The sequence below is a fragment of the Cebus imitator genome, unplaced genomic scaffold, assembly GCF_001604975.1.
Source record: "Cebus imitator isolate Cc_AM_T3 unplaced genomic scaffold, Cebus_imitator-1.0 Scaffold43, whole genome shotgun sequence".
Classification (NCBI taxonomy): Eukaryota; Metazoa; Chordata; class Mammalia; order Primates; family Cebidae; genus Cebus; species Cebus imitator.
Window position 1 is genome coordinate 646,391 of NW_016107358.1, and position 18,445 is coordinate 664,835.

Sequence of the window (18,445 nt, forward strand, 5' to 3'; positions counted from 1 at the left end):
TTGCTAGACACATTCATGCGATTTTGATGAATGAATGACTCAGTTCTCCCAGCTGATTGTGAACACACTCTACTCCCAACTGGCCCGGAATTTTATCAGCTGCTCTTTGCAGGTTGTATTCGGGGTTTATGGCCATCTATGATCTGTCCTCTAATTTCTGGTGCAACAAGAGTGTATGAGACAGAGGCAGTCGTGCAGTGAACACCCTGTGTAAATCTCCATCCCAGAACCAGACCACATAATGCTGACAACACCAATCACTGGAACGGTTATGTTTTGGGTGACCGGCGTGGCCCCTTTGTTGAGGCCTCTAGGACACAAAGCCCTCACCTAAAGACTCGACCCCCCCCTCGGGAGGGAGGCAGGGCCCGGGGGCGGGAGCACAGCGGGGCCCCAGCCTCAGGCGCGTCACTGAGCACAAAGGAGACAGCAGGGAGGCGGCGGCGGGCGCTGATCCTCGCTCGCCAGCCACTCGCGATTGCGGTTACAGACCTGCAGCGCCCCCTCCCCCGCCCGCCGGCCTTTCTGTCTCCTCTCTCCCTCCGTACTGGACGGTCCCGCTGCATTTCCGGGCTCCGGATATTTGGTGTCGATTGGGGCTGGGGGCGCGGAGCAGGTGGCCGCGGCGGGGCGGCGGCGCCGCCAGCCGGGTGCGTCGGGGTCCGTGTCCCGCTGCTTTGGTCACCAGCCCCCGCCCGCCCGCGCGCCCCGCTCCGTTCTCCGGCCTGCGAGCGCTTCCCGCCGGACTTTGCGCCGCGTCGGGCGCTACTGCTGCGCTCGGGGCCCCGCTCGGCGCCGGCGTGAAAGGCGCGACCGGGACCCCGGCCCAATATGGCTGAAGTCAGCATCGACCAGTCGAAGCTGCCTGGAGTCAAGGAAGGTGAGGGCCGCGGAGGGAGGGAGGGCGCGCGGGACCCTCCCCTCTTCCTGCCGGAGGTTCTCTCGGGGCAGGGGCGTTGCCGTGTCGGCTCCCGCGGCCGTAGCGCGGCGTCTGCCTTGCGTTGGCCTTGCCTGGACGTGAGGGGACCTGAATTCAGGTTCTAGCGTGGGACCTTGGGCAAGTCACTGGCGTTTCGAGCGTTTTTTTCCTCCGGTAAGGGGGTTGGGGGAGGCCAACACCCCCCCAGCAAGTGGTTGTGCTCATGTTCTCGTGCAGGGCACGGCCCTCAGTGAGCGCTGAAGAGCTGGGTCAGGCTGACAACTGTGCTTAGAAATCGAGGCCCGGCCTGGCTGGCTGGAAGGCTGGGAAGTGGGGAGGGGTTGACGTTTAGTTCCGTGTGGAGCCTTTGTTTTGAAACCTGACTCTGCTTCCTTCTCTCCCTACTTTTCCTAGGCCCGCGGCTGGCTGGCTGGCTGGCTGACTTTCCCACCTCCCTCACAGTTTAAAAGTTTAGTCTTGGCTGTGCTCTGCGCGGGCGGGAAGCCACTATAAGCATTTTCTTAAAAAAAAAAAAAAAAAGTGAGCGAGGGAGCGGGGGACTGATGACCTTGTCATTGCTCTTTATACCAATGTCCAGGAAAATAGAGATTGATTAGTACTGACCTGGCTGTAGCTGACATCAAGTAGCGTTTTGACTTCCCTTCCCTGTTCTTCCCGAGGTGCCTCAGGACCTAGCGTTTTTTTTTTCTTTTTTTCCTTCCCTGAGATCTTAGGTGCTGGATCGCCTTATGCCTTGAGTTATCTTTGTTTATTCTTAGGTCCTAGGAAGAATAGAAGTTCCAGAGTGCTACTGCAGGCTCATAAGTTCCAAGGGCTTGCAAAGTCGGCTTTTCTTGTGGATGTCATTTATTTCAACTAAATACTGTAACCTGAGGTGTGTTGTAGATGTGGAATTGAAAATAATTTTTGCTTTCTTGGAACCGCTTTTTTTTTTTTTTGCCACCTTAATCGACTCAGTTTTGTGGGTGCTCAGGCCAGCCCAGAAATCTCAAGAAAATTAGGGACTGTTTGGTTGCTTTCCCAGAGTTTCAAGCACTAGGAGATTAGTGACTAGTGGGCACTGATTTCATGTAGAATTTCTAATGGGCTTAGTTCTGTCTTATTGTTCCAGAAGGGTGTTAAAGCTTAGTCGTAGGATCTTAGCGTTAGTATTTTTCTGCCTTTCTGTTCCTGGTATGGCTTTGATGAACACTTAGGGCTTTCACCTGTAGAGAAGTTTTCACTCTGCTGTCAAGACTAAAGAGCCTGAGTGATAGGAAAGGCAGATCAATATTTTGAAAGTTCTCGTTTTAGAGATTGTCTGGTTATCCTTTACTTTTGGATATGAGGGTTTTTTGTGTGCATATGTGTTGGTTTTGTCTCTAGAGAAAGAGTGATCCTTGTGCATTGTGTAGTGGCACTTTGAGGGTGCATGGTGAATAGAATGAGAGTTGGAGTTCACATAAAACCTGGCATGTATAGTATTGATCATATACTGCTTGTGGTTTTATCCAGTCCCCTATTCATGCGAATGACCTGGAAAAAACATAAAACTCTTTATGTACATTTATATTACCCTTAGATCTTCTGATTTCTTACCAAGACATGAATGACTTGCTCTAACATACTATTTCTCAAGGAGTTCCACAAACACCTTCCATCTAAAAATGGAAAAATTTTTCCATTTCCACACTCTAGAGTCTAATACATTTAAATTAGCTTTCATTTTGCATAATATGGTGTCTGGCGATGTCTTTTATGTAATCTGGTAAATTGATGAGGAAATTCGGTGTGGCTCTTTCATTAAGTTAGAATTAACTATTTATTAACTTTGAAGGTGGTCAGGAATTGATGAGAAGATCACTGTCTGTAAACAGCTGACTTTTCTGGTTCCAAGATTATCAAAGGAAATGATGTATTATGCTCGGAATGTCCTACTAATCGTGGTGAAGTTTTTGATCTGGGAAGTATTCAAGTCTAATAAAGTATCTTTCCCTAATATAACTCTTAATTATGGCCCAGTTACTCCCTAACAGTGTTTTTATCCTAATTAAAGAGAAAGAAGCTGGTGCCCCTGATAGGGCAAAACATGCGCAAACATTGAGACTGTGGTAATACTGAAACTCCAACTTTATGTGAGAAGGGTTAGTAGTAGTAATTAGTTTAATATTCTGATGCAGATTTTTGAATCACATTCAAAAAAATCCCTGTGTCTGTTTACTTCTCTTTTTAATTTAAACCTTTGGTAGATTTATGTACAATTACAATTTATATTCAACTTGGTATCATGGGGTAGATTCCAATAGAGATTAAGAATAATAGTGTAGTGAATGTGTGAGCCTTTCCACTGCTGTTTCTTTAGGAGGGGATGGGGCACCCTGGGACCTTTTGTCATCAACGTTTCAGTAGAGGTCATGGGTAGCAGCTGACATTAGAGTTAAGGGGATATTTAAAAACCCTTTTTTCTAGGTTGAAATCTAATTCTTGCTTACTTAGTTTTTAAGGAATTCAAAAATATTCATCATTTGGACAGACCTTTTGAAAAAGCACACATATCTATGGTAGTATTTATACTTTGGTAAATCTCTTAAACTGGGAGACAAAGTGAAATGATTGAGTTCAAATGTAGGTGAAAAGAATTAAGTCAACTAAGTGTCAACACATCATTTTTTTCTGGTTAAAAGGGTGTTTGGAACATCTACCTACTTTTTGTAATGGAAAACACTGTTGCCAATATTTAGGAATAATACTCTGTTTCTTCTGAAACATTTGAGGTTCTAGATTTGAAATAATTTCCAGCCATTTTAAACTAAAGTAGATCTATGACTGAAATGCAAAATACAATTTGTGAATATTAGGCAAAGGAATAGGCATGTTTCAGTAATATTCTGAAAGTTTATTTGAGTTCAGATCTGAAAACATTTTCTAAAAATGAACACTTTAAATAAGTTGACAAACTGACATATTTTGGGGTCAATTTTAGCTTCTTGATTGAATTTTTCTTTTCGGAACCAGCAGTCACGATGCCCTACTTTCCTTTTGCTCTCCAAGTTTCTGTATTGCTGATTAATTTGTATTGTCCGCTTACTGTAATTCTGCCATTTACCCCTCTCTAACCAAGGTGTTTATCAAAGCCTTTCTAAACCTTTTGGTGTTTTATCAACTTCTTGGCAATTTCTGAAGCAGTAGAGTTTTATCACTTTTAGCTGTGAAATGCATGCTTTCAACCCCTCCTATTTTCTCCAAGTGTTAATCTTTGTTTTTCTTTCCTTACAGCAGTTCTTACAATCTTGTTTTTTATGTCCTATTCTTATATTCTTTAGGTGGAAAGTTCTGCTGTCTTAAAGTCGGTGAATTCTGGTGTAATCGTGTGCACGTATGTGCTTAACATCAGAAATCAGTTTACCTAGGAGTGACTTGCTACTGAGCGTACAAGTGCTATTCTGGGAGCAAATCCTTTTTCTTTCCTGAAAGATACAATTTAATACATTTTTAGAACTGTCTGTAAAAGAAAACATACCTAGAAAGCACTGATTTATTTTCGGTTCAGGATACTCTGGTGGCATAATGTGGTATATTACGTTAATGGCATAAATCCAGAACTTCAAGGGAAAGATACAAAACTATATCTGGTACAATCAATTAACCAGTAGTCCAAGAGATTTAAAGCTTATCACATGCACACTAGGCATCTAAACAAATGGCAATGTTCATGAGAATGTACCTATTTCTGGAGAAAGGGCAAACTCATTTTCCCTGTTTTTCAAAATTCCGTAACAGTTTTTGTTTTGGTTGCTGCTTTTTAATGAGACCCTGGCTGAATCTCTTTGAGCAAGGTGGTTTTTGTCTTAGTTATCTTGCTTTACCCTCCTTACCTGGATGAATGTCTTTTATATAGTCAGCAACTATTCAGTAAATATTTGCATTTGTGAATAAATGAATGAGTGAATGAATACGTTAATATTCTCTGTTGATTTAGGAATTTTATCTCTGGCATAATAATTTTGTATTTTTCAGAGTGTAAACTCTTAAAAGACAAAGTTAACACCTCTTAAACTATCTGTATTATTTATACCAGCATTAAATTTATAAAAACTTGGAATTTTTTTCCATTTTTTTGTAGGTGTGTCTTGTAAATAGAATTCATTCAACATAGATATGTATTACATAGAAAAATTAAAGAAAATAGTTTGTTGCTTTCTCTTCTGGCCTTGGAGATACTCATTAAGAATAGAATTTTAGTAAAAACATTTTCTAAATGCTGTTTTGTGGTTTTGATTTTTGTTTGAGTAATAAGTTTAATTTTTTTTCTAAGTGCAAAGTAGTATCACTCAATTTGGGAGCAGGAAGGAATCTTTGATATACAGACTTTAAAAAATAATAATTATCTGCTGTGTGCCACATATTGTGTTGAGGGTATTTCCACAATAAAAAAAAAATTTCCCATGGTACGTGAACATGATCTTTGCTGCAGTACAGAATGCATGGAGTTGTTGGAAGAACCCTCTGAATTCATTTGTGGACCAACAATGGCTTTCACAAAAGAGAAGAAAATAGTTTATTGCCATATGTAGACATGCAATAGTTTTTTTAATGAACAAGGGAATTTTCAAATTTATGTAACTGTTACTTGTAAAATATATGTTTTTTTAAAATAACAGGTACTTAAAGGACAACTCACACATGGGAAACCATAGTTAATTGGTGTTTTAAAAAGGGATTTCAGAGTAGAAAGCATTAAAATCTACTGTTCTAGGCCAACATCTTTATTTTTCAGATGAAAATCCAAGAGTCAGGAAGGGCAAGTGAGTTGTATTAAACCACTGAGGCTGAGTAGCTAGGAATTGGCACATTGGGGTCTACAATTAGAAAAGTTTAGAACTGTGAGTAGTTACAACTAGAGTTAGAGTTATGTACTCTATATATATCTAGAGTAGTTGTAACACAGGTTATTCTTCCCTCCTTTCTTTTTACCTGCCTTCTGCTCTCCTCACCTTTCCTTTTCCCCCTTCCCTCTCTTCTCCTTCTTGATTTTAAATTGTTCTGTAGATGTGTAAGATTCATTTGTGATGTGTTTCATTTATGTGATATGCCATATGTTTAAGACAGTAGAATGAAAATAGTGAAAATACTTTTTCTGAGGATAGTTATTTTAAGGGTAATGTATCATATGGATGCTGAGTTAATACAGGTTTAATTAGAATTTTTTTTACAGCTTTTATTTTTGATTCAACGAATGAATTACTGAGTGAACTATAGGAAGTCACACTCTTGCCTCAGTAATTTTTCTACCTTAAATAACAGGCAAAAATGCATGTCTTCTCTGATATATTCATTCTAAAGGGGATAATATTTAAAAGTAGAAACTCTACAATTAAACATATTAGGGAAATAAAGTCAAGGTCATAGGCCATCATCTTTCGTCAGCTTTTGTTAGGGACATAACAGTTTTTACTGAGATAAATGAATTTTGCTTCAATGACAAAAAGCATGTGATACTCTACCATTCATAAAGAAAACCGTTATAGAGACCACTAAACTTATGTAAATGCTGCTTGAAATCCCGGTTCTCCGAGTACAGGAGCGTATTTAGAAATGAATCGCTGTGATCCATAGAGGAGAAAAAAACATTAAAACAACTGTACTTGCAGTTTCAGAGGTAGCCACTGGAAGTGCCATTGAATTAATGTTTTTAACTGGTGACTCATTTAAAATGTAAAATTAGGATAACCTAGATCTTAAATAAGACCTACAAAGGATAATTAGTTTTTATATTCAGAAAGACTTTAGGGATTACTTAGATGTTTGAATCTAGAATGTTCCAGGTGTTTGAATTTAAAAACCAGCACAGGAGTTCTCAGACAATACTTTTGAAAGGGCTGTTAAGCAGAAAACACTTGTTATTTCCTTCTGTCATCATTTCATTAAAAAAGCATACACACATACACACATACATTAAGTGTGTATGCATAGGATAGTTGTTAACCTGCATTGAGAAAACAAAAAACAAAGCAGTGGAGACTTTCTAATAAACCAGAACCAGGGTATTACCAGTCTTGTTTATGTGTCAGTGTTTTTTTCCTTTTTCTTTGCCTTTTTAGTGAAGTTCAGTGAAGAATAATTTATATACAGTAAAAATTCCTTCTTTTTAATATATAGTTCTGAGTTTGACAAATGTGAAGTCTTGTAACAACCACAGCAGTCAAGATACAGAACATTTCATAACCCCAAACCTCTCAACCCCCTTTTTCATGCCCCTACCAGCTGCTGAATTGTTTTCTGCCCCTGTAATTTTGCCTTTTCAAAAATAATGTATAAATAAGATCACATAGTAAGTAGTTTTTTGAGTCTCCTCAAACATACTGTTTATTCATTCACTAATTGAAGAACATTTGAGTACTGTTTATTCATTCACTAATTGAAGAACATTTGAGTTGTTTTCCTTTGGTGGTTGTCAGTAAAGTCACTCTAAACATTTGTGTGTGTGTGTGTGTGTGTGTGTGTGTGTGCGTGCGCGCACACACATGTGCGTATTTGAACATAAGTTTTCGTTTATAGTAAAACTATGCATGACTTATAAGGATATCTTTCTGGGTTATATATTGGCAAGTGCATGTTAAAATTGTCAAACTGTTTTCAAAATGGCTGTACCATTTTGCATTCCCACTAGCAATGTATGCAAGCTCCGGTTGCTCCTGAATCCTTGGTGGCATTTTATATTGTCAGGGTCCATTTAATTTTTTAAATTTTAACTATTTGAACAGGTGTGTAATTCTGTCTTTTTGTGGCTTTAATTTGTATTTCCCTGATGGTCGTGCCATCTTCTTATGCTGATTTGCCATTCTTATATTGTTTGTTGAAGTGTCTGTTTTAAATTTTAGTTCATTTAAAAATAATTAGACTATTATTGAGTTTGGAAGTTCTTCACATATTCTGGAAACAGTTCTTATTATACGTACAGTTTGCCCATGTCCACAGTTTTAAAAACCGTAGTTCAATATCAGGATGATGTGAGGATCTTTACTATAAACATCTTCCCAGCTCTACTTGATATTAGCTAAAGCTCTTAGAGATGGTTTCAAGAATCTGTAGTTTTTATATGCAGACTATGTACTCAGCCTTATGCAATGACGTTCAGAAAATACAGAATGAGTATACTGTGTGGCCACCCCAATACAGGAATCTTCTACTAATTTCTTAAGTTTTTGCAGTGACAGTTCATTTATCCGATAAAGAGTGGGCAGTAATCCTCTCTAGTAATTGAAATTTGTTGCAGGGACTTACAAACTACTGCCACTTGTTATTATATAGCACGGTAGCTCAGGATGGTTTTTACATTTTTAAATGATTCAAAAATAATAATGTTTCGTGATGTGAAAATTATATGAAATTCAAATTTCAGTGTAAGTAAAGTTTTATTGGAACATAGCCATACACATTCATTTACTTGTGCTGGTCTGCTTATATACTATGGAGACAGAGATGAGCAGTTGTAGTAGAGACCATGTGATTTGCAAAGCTTAAATTTTTTTATGACCTGGTACTATACAGATAAAAAAAAAACATTTGTTTTGGAACCATTTTCAATGAAACTTTCAAAAAACTTTCTTATTTAACCTTTTTTGGACAGCTCAGTTTTCGATATGAACACTTTATCATAACTTTGATAGTGATGGTTCTGGGAATTATTGTTGATTGAACTCTTAGGACAGCCTATTTAATTTTTGAATTGACTTTAAAAAGTACAAACTTAAATCATTTTTCTTTCTTTTTTTAAGAAGAAAAAAAAATACACTCCCAGTAAATTTCTGGGGATCCCAAAATCAGATGTAGGTAGGTAGAAATCTTATGTCAAGTAAGAGTATGCCACATGCCAGCTCCAAGTGAGGGTCTGTGGGGCTTTCAGAAGAGAAGTTTATGAGTATCCAACAGATTCAGCCACCTTAAAATGCTTGCTTATGTTTTTTAGCTTATATTTTTGGCTCTGTTTAAAACTTATGACAGATATTTGTGTGACTGAAGTATCATTTCATCTTCTTAGACACTTGTATTAGAGGTACCAAGGCTGATTTTATCACCAAATTTTTAGTATTGCCTGATGAGCATTTCCAGTCCTGATACAGCTCCTCAATGACCAAATACCAGGGGAGTCTCCACTGGACTTTTTTGGTTTTTGTGTTTCCAATGAGTCATAAAGGCTTAGTCATTTTCCATTAACTTTAGGACTTTTAACTGTGTATAGTAAAACTATGAATGACTTATAAGGATATCTTTCCCTCTTCACTGCTTCCCCATCAGCAACAAATTCTGTTTTGTTTAGTGACTATAGAGGGGTCCGTGATTGACTTTAAGTATTATTTTCGAGTAGCACCTTCCCACCAAATACTTTGAAAATATTAGATTTTTCTTTTTTATTATGAAGGTCTATGTAAATACAAAATATTAGAGTTGACAAATACTATGAAAAACTCTTTTTGTCTAAATGGGAGTCCTGACACAGAAGAAAGAGAAAGATAGGGCTCACTTAATGGTCCTCGTTCTTCCCATCTGTACATCTTGAATTTGTCTTAATATCTGGGCCAGTAGCTGTTTTGGAAAGGGCTGTTCACTCTCAATGTCTGCATTTACAAATCACTTTCAGGCTTTTCCTAGAAAATATTTTCAATTCTGTCAGTGACTGCTGGATTCTAAGTTGACATGTTTGTTTTTCCAACATTCTCTGGTCAGATCTCATTATTTCAAATTGGTCTTTGGTGTATCCACAAATCATGTCTTCTTTTTATAGTTTCCCCATTGAAACTCCGTAGAGCTAATCTTTGAAAGATCATTTTTGCCTATGTGTGTATGTTAAAGGAGACAGACTGTAGGAGGAGACAATGGCTAGGGAGTTTTACTGTGCTTCTAACCCCTGAATTCCAGGAATTTGGTTTTCAGTGCCACTCAAACTCCCCAAAGTAGAATGACTACTGGGGCTTAAAGGCAGGGTCACCAAAAAATTTATAAGCCAAACCTAGATACTTTGTGAGTAAAAAGGGATGATTCTAATAATTTCAACAGAATAGGTGTATACTGGTGACCACCCAACTGAAGGGGACTTTGCTGAAATACCACAGGAAGTTGGATATGATGATAGAGCAAGGTCGCTGTTACAGAACTTTCTGACTACGTAAATGTAAAATTTTAATTGAGTCTTAAAACCCAAAGAGTACCTGTCTCCCATAGAGTGTCTTGAGGTTCTTAATTTTCTTCTATTTCATGATTGATTACTAAATGAAACATGTAATCTGCTCTATAGAATGTAGTATAAATCATCAGGGTTTTATTTATTAGTATTTAGTAGTGACAGTTTTTTTTTTTTTTTTTTTTTTTTTTTTTTTTTTTTTTNCCCTGTAGCCCAGGCTGGAGTGCAGTGGTACAATTTCAGCTCACTGCAACTTCTGCCTCCCTAGTTCAAGCAATTCTCCTGCCTCAGCCTCCCAAGTAGCTGGGACTACAGGCGCATGCCACCACAGCCGGCTAATTTTTGTAATTTTAGTAGAGACGGGGTTTAACCATATTGGTTAGGCTGGTCTCAAACTCCTGAACTCAATTGATCCACCCGCCTTGGCCTCCCAAAGTGTTGGGATTACAGGTGTGAGCCACTGTGCCCACAGAGCTTATCAAAATTCTATTTAGATAGTTTTTTTTGTTCCCAAATTATAGGTTCCACTATGTGTTCCCCAAAAATGTGGGAAACAGATGGTGAACGTATTGGCGCAGTTGAAGAAAGGTAAGAAGTACACACATGATTCCTGCTACTTGACAGTATATAATAAAACCATCATATTCATTTACATTTTAAATAGAAGTGTAAAAGGCTACCTTTTTACTCTGTGCGTTTCTTTTCGGTAATTGAGCTCCTCCCAGAATTATTTTGCAGTATTTGCTTTAATTTACCAATACATTAAATAATTTATGCAAATAGAAATCTAGCTTGGAGTATAAAATTCAAGTTCAACTAACTGAGTAACTTATTTGTAAAGGGAAGTACTTTGAACCTAGATTTGTAAGATGTGGTTTTACATCTCCTCTTTACCAGTTATTAGCAGTATCTCTGAGCTCCAATTTCCTTATCTCTTCATGGGAGATAATATTCAACGTGCTGTGGGAATTAACTGAAGAACTGGATATTGAAACGTTTTGTAAAATTCAGGGATATACATTTTCTTTTGCTGTTACTGTTCAAGTTGGCCTGTAAGTACTTACACTTTCAGACCATTGACCCTGTGAACCCTAACCATAACTGTCTACCTGGAATTTCTTTATTCTCTATCCAGATATATTCTACTTGTATCCTACTTCCCAACCCCTGGCCTAACTGAAATGCTGATTCTCTGTAAAGTCTCCTGCTTCTTTCCTGCGTATCTTATCAGCCCACTCTTAAGTAGTTTCTAAGATGGTATTGAGTTCCATCAGAATTTTTCTGTGTGCAATGTGTCTTCATGCTCTGTATCAGGCTGTTACTTCTCTTAAGATGAAGCTGTTGTCGACTGATCTCAGTATTAAGGTCCTCAGGCATAGGAGACGTTCCATAAAACTTGTGAAATATCTGATAATTTGTGCTCGGTGGGCAAGCTATTCAAGGTAAACAAATTAATGACACTAGAGTAAGAGCTATGATCATTTGCATGAATTCCTTGGCGTAGGAGTGAGGGACAAGGAGTATGTCTTTTACTTTTTGTTGTACGAGTTGTTCCGGCTCTCAGATTTATGTAGAATCTCAAGGCCTGAAGTCAGAGTAGTCTCTTTTGGAGACAACAATCTTGTTTAAGGATTAATTTTAGTTATATAAGACCCTGGTAATTTTTGTACACTTTGCCAGTAAAGTGATGTTACCATTTTGTTGCTGTTATTAGAGTATCCAGTTAGTTTCTTAGATGGTATTGGCTTCTATCAGAATTTTTATGTGTGCTATTTTCTCTTTTAGATTTATTTTTAGATAAAGAGGGAAGGCTCTTCCATAGTTTAAACAAGTCAAACCTAACATGTATTTTTTAAAATTCTTGATATAAGGAGAGACAGTTGTGGAGAATCTGAAAGTTTTGGGTTGGAAACAATGAATATATGGATTGTAAACTTGTCATAGTTTATACTGAAAAGAAGAGAGAAAGCATGAGCAGAAGAATCAGCTGAAGTCTTTTTGCTTTGAGTATGATATGTTTAATTTGTACTTACTTTAAAATGGTCTGTTTTAGGTTCATATGATGTATTAGAAGTCAACACCCGTTAAAAATATACAGTGCTACAATAAAACAAATGTATCCTTCAAGGGAGTTATGAATAAAATTTTCTAAACCATCTAAATAATTTCGATTCCATATGAAACAAATGAGGCAAGTGAATCCTTTATAGTAGAAAAGGATTTGGACAGCTTGTCTTCCTGTTGACAGTTACAGTCTGCCCCGATTTTCTTTCATTTCCTCTGCAAGAGGGTATTACATGATAACCAAGCATACTGAAGGTTGTATTGAAGCCAATTTCAGTAGCATCATCGGGAAATCTAGGGCATTTAGAACGCATTCCAGATGAATGTAAAACATTCGGTGATCTTCAAGAAGCCTTCTGAAGATGGAAAGTGTTGGTTTTCCCAGGCTGTACTCTGATCATCTGACCCCAGGAAAACCTTTTAGTAAACGTCACAGTCCACATTTGTATTCATCGAACAATTAGTGACTGATAACTTTGTCTCCTTGTACTCTGATACTGAAGACTCTGTGAGAACTGTTAGTTGAAACAGGAAAAGCTCACCTTTTTATAAGGCACCAGATTGAACAAAAGGTTAAAATTTACTTGTGGTTAAAGATACTATACAGATGGATAGAAGCAGATATTTGTTATTTTGCATGCTAGAAATAGGGAAATCAACAGCAACAATGAAAGCAATATTAGGTGTAGGAGAAAGCATGGCAATTAACCTTGATGAATAGGCTTCAATTATTACATTTTTACATAATGTGTAATACTTGTATCCAAGAGAAAAATGTCTGTCACTTACACCAAATTAACTACATTTCATTCTTCCTTGTTTTTAAGTTGGATAGATTCTTAGAGGTAATTTAGTCTGTCTCCTTACACATCACTACGTGAGGCTGTAATTTGGAAAGTGACCTGTCAAAGCTGCTGACAGAGCCAAGACTTAAATTCTGACAGGTATCTGGAATTAAGAGGGCTCTTTTTACTATAATTTGCTTGTGCCTTATACACGATGATAAAGTTCTTATATTTCTGTAAATTGGGCAAGTAAATCTACATTTATCACACCTACAATGCTAGAATGTCATGGAGATTTAGCAGAAAGCTTTTACTACAGCAACTCAAAATACAGAATTAGGAAACTATGTCTAGTTTTAGCTATGCCAGAAGGTTTTAATCTGCATGTTAATATGTTGGTTAGCTTTTGGCTGGCTATACTTCTAGTCAACAGTTTTCCTTCTTACCCTTCTTGATGGTGATAATTTGATGATTCTTTTATTTCAGTAAACTATAATTACATATTTTTCACGTCGAATTCTACTTTACTTTCTAATCTTGGACATTCAGCTGAAAAAGTTTCGAGTGGCAGAGCTTATTAAACATTTTAGACATTCTGATTTCCCCTTAACTCAGGCCCGCAATGTGTATAGGAAACATGGTCTCCCTCAGGTGGGCATGTGAGGTTAGAAAGAGCTTTAGAAATGCAGTAAACTATTGATTATATTGTTATTACTTGCCAGAAGACATTGCTTCAGATTCTATTTCTTTTTCTTCAAGAGATAGGGTTTCACTCTGCTGTCTGGGCAGCGGTGCAGTCATAGCTCACTGCAGCCTTAAGCTCCTGGGCTCCAGTGATCCTTCTGCCTCAGCCTCCTGAGTAGCTAGGACTACAGGCCCATGCCACCATTCCTGGCTGATTTTTAATTTTTTTTTGTAGAGTGAGGGTCTGACTGTATTGCCCAGGCTGATTCTGGCCTCAAGTGATCTTCCCACCTTTGCCTGCACTGGGATCATTTCTTCAGATTCCTAAGAACAAGTACTCACTGCATATTGCAGCATAGATTCTGTACTAGACAAGTGACCTAGATCCATGTTAATCAGTGACTTAGTTGGACCTCACTAGAAGTAATACCTAATAGAAAATAACTAATTGTAGGAGTTTATTAACTTTGATGAAGCCAATAATAGGCTCTATTTATTGAGCTGCTGCTTACTGAGTAGCAGATGCTTTCTTTGGTCCTTCACATGCGTTATCTAATTGAGTCCTCACAACATTTATCCTTATTTTACAGATGAGGAACCTGAGGTTCAAAGAAATTAAATACTTGCCCAAGATCTTTTAGCCTGTAAGTAAGCAATATTTGAGTCCTGATCTGTACTCAAAAGTTCATGTTTCTTCTCAGAAATCCTTCTTGAACACTTAGCAAAATCCAAAAACAGATCCAGGTTGTTGCCCTATATACTCTGTTTATTTGTATGTTATTGAAATCTTAGCATCCTACTCACTGGAGTCTGAGCATGACCGGCAGCTTAAGTTTCTGCTTTTTTTCTTCTCAGAGTGCTGTTTTCAGCCTTTGTTGAGAATAGAGAACTATCAAGTGTTCACATGTAACTTAAATACCAATGAGGTGAATATAAATTTCTTCCAAAAAAAAAAAAAAAAATTACCCCACTCTTGTGAAGCTACATGGAGAGCCAAAGTGGTTGACAGAATCACTGCATGAAAATCTATGTTTAACCCCTGTTATCTGTGTGGGGATTTTCTGGACGTATTTTGAAACAGCAGCTGCCTTCCTCAGGTCTACTGTTTGGTCACCTCCTTACTCTGTATAGACTGCATTTCTAGGGAAAGAAGTATTTTAATGTAAGCTTTCATTATAATTAGGAAGAGATATCTCCTGATCTTCTGTGGAAGTATCTCCCTAGATTGTGTAAAACTGATTTGGTTCTAGGACTGTACCTATGATGTCAAGATATCTTTTAGACAAGCACATTTCTAGACAATGAACGTGACCAATTAGTGAGCATGTGGTGACATAACAGTGGATTTGCAGAAATTTCAAGATTTGCACATTTTTTTTTTCTGTTCCTACCTTTTGATTTACGTAATCCAAGATTTCTAGAAATGTGTATAGAGTTCTGACAAATGGTTAACAGAATGGAATTCTAAGTGTTGCAGTTTGCTTTATGAGAGCAAGATTTTAAGAGCTTATTTTACCTTGTTTATCCTGTGACTCTGTAGGAACACTTTTACAATGTTGGTGGGAGTGTAAATTAGTTCAACTATTGTGGAAGACAGTGTGGTGATTCCTCAAGGACCTAGAAATAGGAATACCATTTGACCCAGCAATTCCATTACTGGGTATATACTCAAAGAATTAAACTGTTCTATTATAAAGAGACATGCACATGTATGTTCATTGCGTCACTGTTTACAATAGCAAAGACCTGGAACCAACCCAAATGTCCATCATCGATAGACTGGATAAAGAAAATGTGGCACATATACACCATGGAATACTGTGCAGCCATAAAAAATGATGAGTTTGTGTCCTTCATCGGGACATGGATGAATCTGGAAACCATCATTCTCAGCAAACTGACACAGGAACATAAAACCAAACACTGCATGTTATCACTCATAGGCGGATGTTGAACAGTTAGAACACGTGGACACAGGGAGGGGAGCATCATACACTGCCGTCAGTTGAGGGAGCCAGGGGAGGGACAGCAGGGTTGGGGAGGGTGGGGAGGAATAATGAGGGGAGAAATAGCAGATATAGGTGATGGGGGGATGAAGGCAGCAAACCACCTTGCCATTTATGTACCTATTCAACAATCCTGCATGATCTGCAAATGTACCCCAGAACCTAAATTACAATTAAAAAAAAAAAAGTTATTGGGGAATTTTGAATATTGCTCTTGGTCATTTAAAATTGAAATGAATTTACTAATCCTAATAGGAAAGAAAGTGCTAGCCAAAATATCTAGTTGCAAAGGAGAAGTTGAAAATGGAAATATCTGACTCAAAGGATAAATAGAACTTGCAGTAGCTGGTGCTTTAAGGAAGCTCTTTTGTCATATGAAGCCAATAAACCAAAATGGTTTTTCTTCCCCTGGTGTAAACTTGTACTTAAGTTGGGCTGGAAGTGATCTTTGGGTTTTAATGGGCATGACTGGGTTTATCCTACAGAGGTTTAAGGAGATGGGTGGCTTTTCTTTCTAGGCTAAGGCAAACAGAGAACTGGCTGCCAAACCATTTGAGGGCTTGTGTAAGTGCCAGGAAAAGTGCCATTCAAATAGTGAAACAACAGAAGGTTGGAGTTTCTTTGGGGATGCATGGAATAAAAATAAAATGAATTCTTACTATGTGGATATGCTTTGTGAAAAATTGCTTTGGAAAAAATTGTCTACTACTGCTTATATAATGGTGTTTACCCTTTTGAGGATGCCTCATGGGTATCAGGGGCCCATTTTTTTCATACAATGTGTGCCTATCTCCATGAGGATAATTGGTAAGTACCTTTTGAAAGAAATAGATTTCATGCAGTGCCCAAGTACAGTTGACCCTTGAACAACATGGGCTTCAACTGTGTGGCTCCACTTATACATGGATTTTTTTCAATCAAATGTAGATCAGAAATACAGTGTTTGTGGGATGCAAAGCCTGTATATACTAAGGGACTTTTCATATACTGTACCTGAGTTCCACAGGACCAACTGCAGGACATGAGTATGTGTCAGTTCTGGTGTCTGTGGGGGTGCTGGCACCAATCCCCCACATGTATACCCAGGGATGAGTGTACTTATGATGATGATTATTTCTCTCATATTACAGGTGCATAAACATAAGTGATGTTAGTTTGTTTCAGATTATTTAGTTGGTGAGTGATAGAGCTAGGATTGGAATCAAAGTAAGAGTTGTCTTGGTTATACCATACTGCTTCCTTGTGCAATAAATATTCACTGAATATCTTAAAGAGCCAGTGTTCTCTGCAGTGTACTGCAGAAGCTTCTGTTTAAGAATTTTGTCTTTTTCTAAGTATAATTTTAAGTCATCTCTTTATGTTTAGGAAATTTTATAAATCCATTAAAAAATAAGCTGAGCAATTTAAAAACAGCAGAAGTGCTTTCTTTTTACTCATTTATATGATTTTAAGAGTAATTATTTAGTTCCTGTATACATTTATATATTCCTGAATTGTTCTAAAGTAAAGCAACCATGTAAAATGCAATTGTTTTTTAAAAAAGGTATCGGATACAAGAAATTTAGGAGGATGCTGCTTCAGTTGTGACTCGTTTAACTTTCAAGGCCAGTTGAAATTCATAAACACTGCCATTTGTTAATCAGAATCCAGGGTACTTCAGTAAGTGTTTGGTAAAGTATTAGAGATTTGGTGGGTTTATTCAGTACTAGTTGTATTTCAGGAACTGAACTCCTCTTCCGATGTTGAATACCTGGTTCACTTTCCTTTCTAAGTAGAGATTTGTTTACTTTGTGTCTGTGACTGTGTCTGCACAGAAGTTGGTAGATAAATGTCAGATAACTCTTGACCTTTCACCCTATTGAGGTTAGCAAAATTATCATCATGTTGGGTCTGAGGAAGCAGCAGCATAGGAGAAATGTCAATATGCAGGCACTTGGAAGATAAATCAGTGGCTGACACAAGACCAGTAATACATTAAAGATGCTTGGATGTCCATAATGGCAAAGCGAATTATGACGAGTGTGTTTGTAAACACACATGCACGTGCACACATGCACATACAGAAGGTTACAATGGTTTTAAATGCTATGAGGTCTAATTCAAGTTCACTGAGTGGTCCAGTTGGCTAAATTAGTTCTGTCATATTGTCACATTGTGATTATCATCTAGAGCAGAGCTATCAAATAGAACACCTGTGATGATGGAAACATTCTGTACTCTACACTGTCCTCAGTAGTAGCCACCAGTCCCATATGGCTATGTAGCACTAGCAATATGATTAATGAAACTGAGGAGAGCTGAATTTGAAAAATTTAATTTATATTATGTGTAACTATATGTACTAGTTACATATGATTGGTGGCTACCATATATAGTGTGAAAAAATTATTTGTGACGCTAGAGGAGAGAATGATGATGGATCGATAGAACATGTTGATTTTGGTTCAGTTTAAGGATGTCATTTATAATATATGTTCCATTAGGCATTAGACTATGAGGAATGCACATCACCTGAGGTTTTGAAGATAACCTTAGTGACTGCATGGTGGGAATAGAAAGACAGAATCAGGAATCAATTTGATGCAGACTCAAAATAAATGACCTCCTGATTGAGCTCATTTTGAGGTTATGGTATGTTTCTTGAGAAGAAAGGAAGCTTAACTTGAGTGCTTTCTGTTAATACCTGCATTAGCATCGTCTTAAGAATAGACAAGGTCTGAGCCTTAACTTGGGTAGCTTTTGTTTTGTTACTCCCACCAAAAAAAGGTTTTGGATTCAAAGCACCAATCAACACAGTTGATGCCTT

At 37.8% G+C, this 18,445-nt stretch overlaps 1 protein-coding gene across 3 annotated transcripts in view; it reads left to right on the forward strand.

Annotated features, from left to right (window-relative positions):
* Window positions 1-262: 262 nt before the first annotated feature.
* CCDC50 (coiled-coil domain containing 50) overlaps window positions 263-18,445 on the forward strand; it is a 66,111-nt gene continuing 47,928 nt past the window's right edge. For 2 of the 3 annotated variants that reach the window (XM_017526627.2, XM_017526629.2), the window contains exon 1: window positions 263-880. In XM_017526627.2, coding sequence (XP_017382116.1) covers window positions 832-880 — 49 coding nt within the window. In that variant the 5' untranslated portion in view covers window positions 263-831. Of the gene's footprint in view, window positions 881-10,621; window positions 10,689-18,445 lie in introns of all 3 variants that reach the window. The other variant, XM_017526628.2, reaches the window with a different exon arrangement.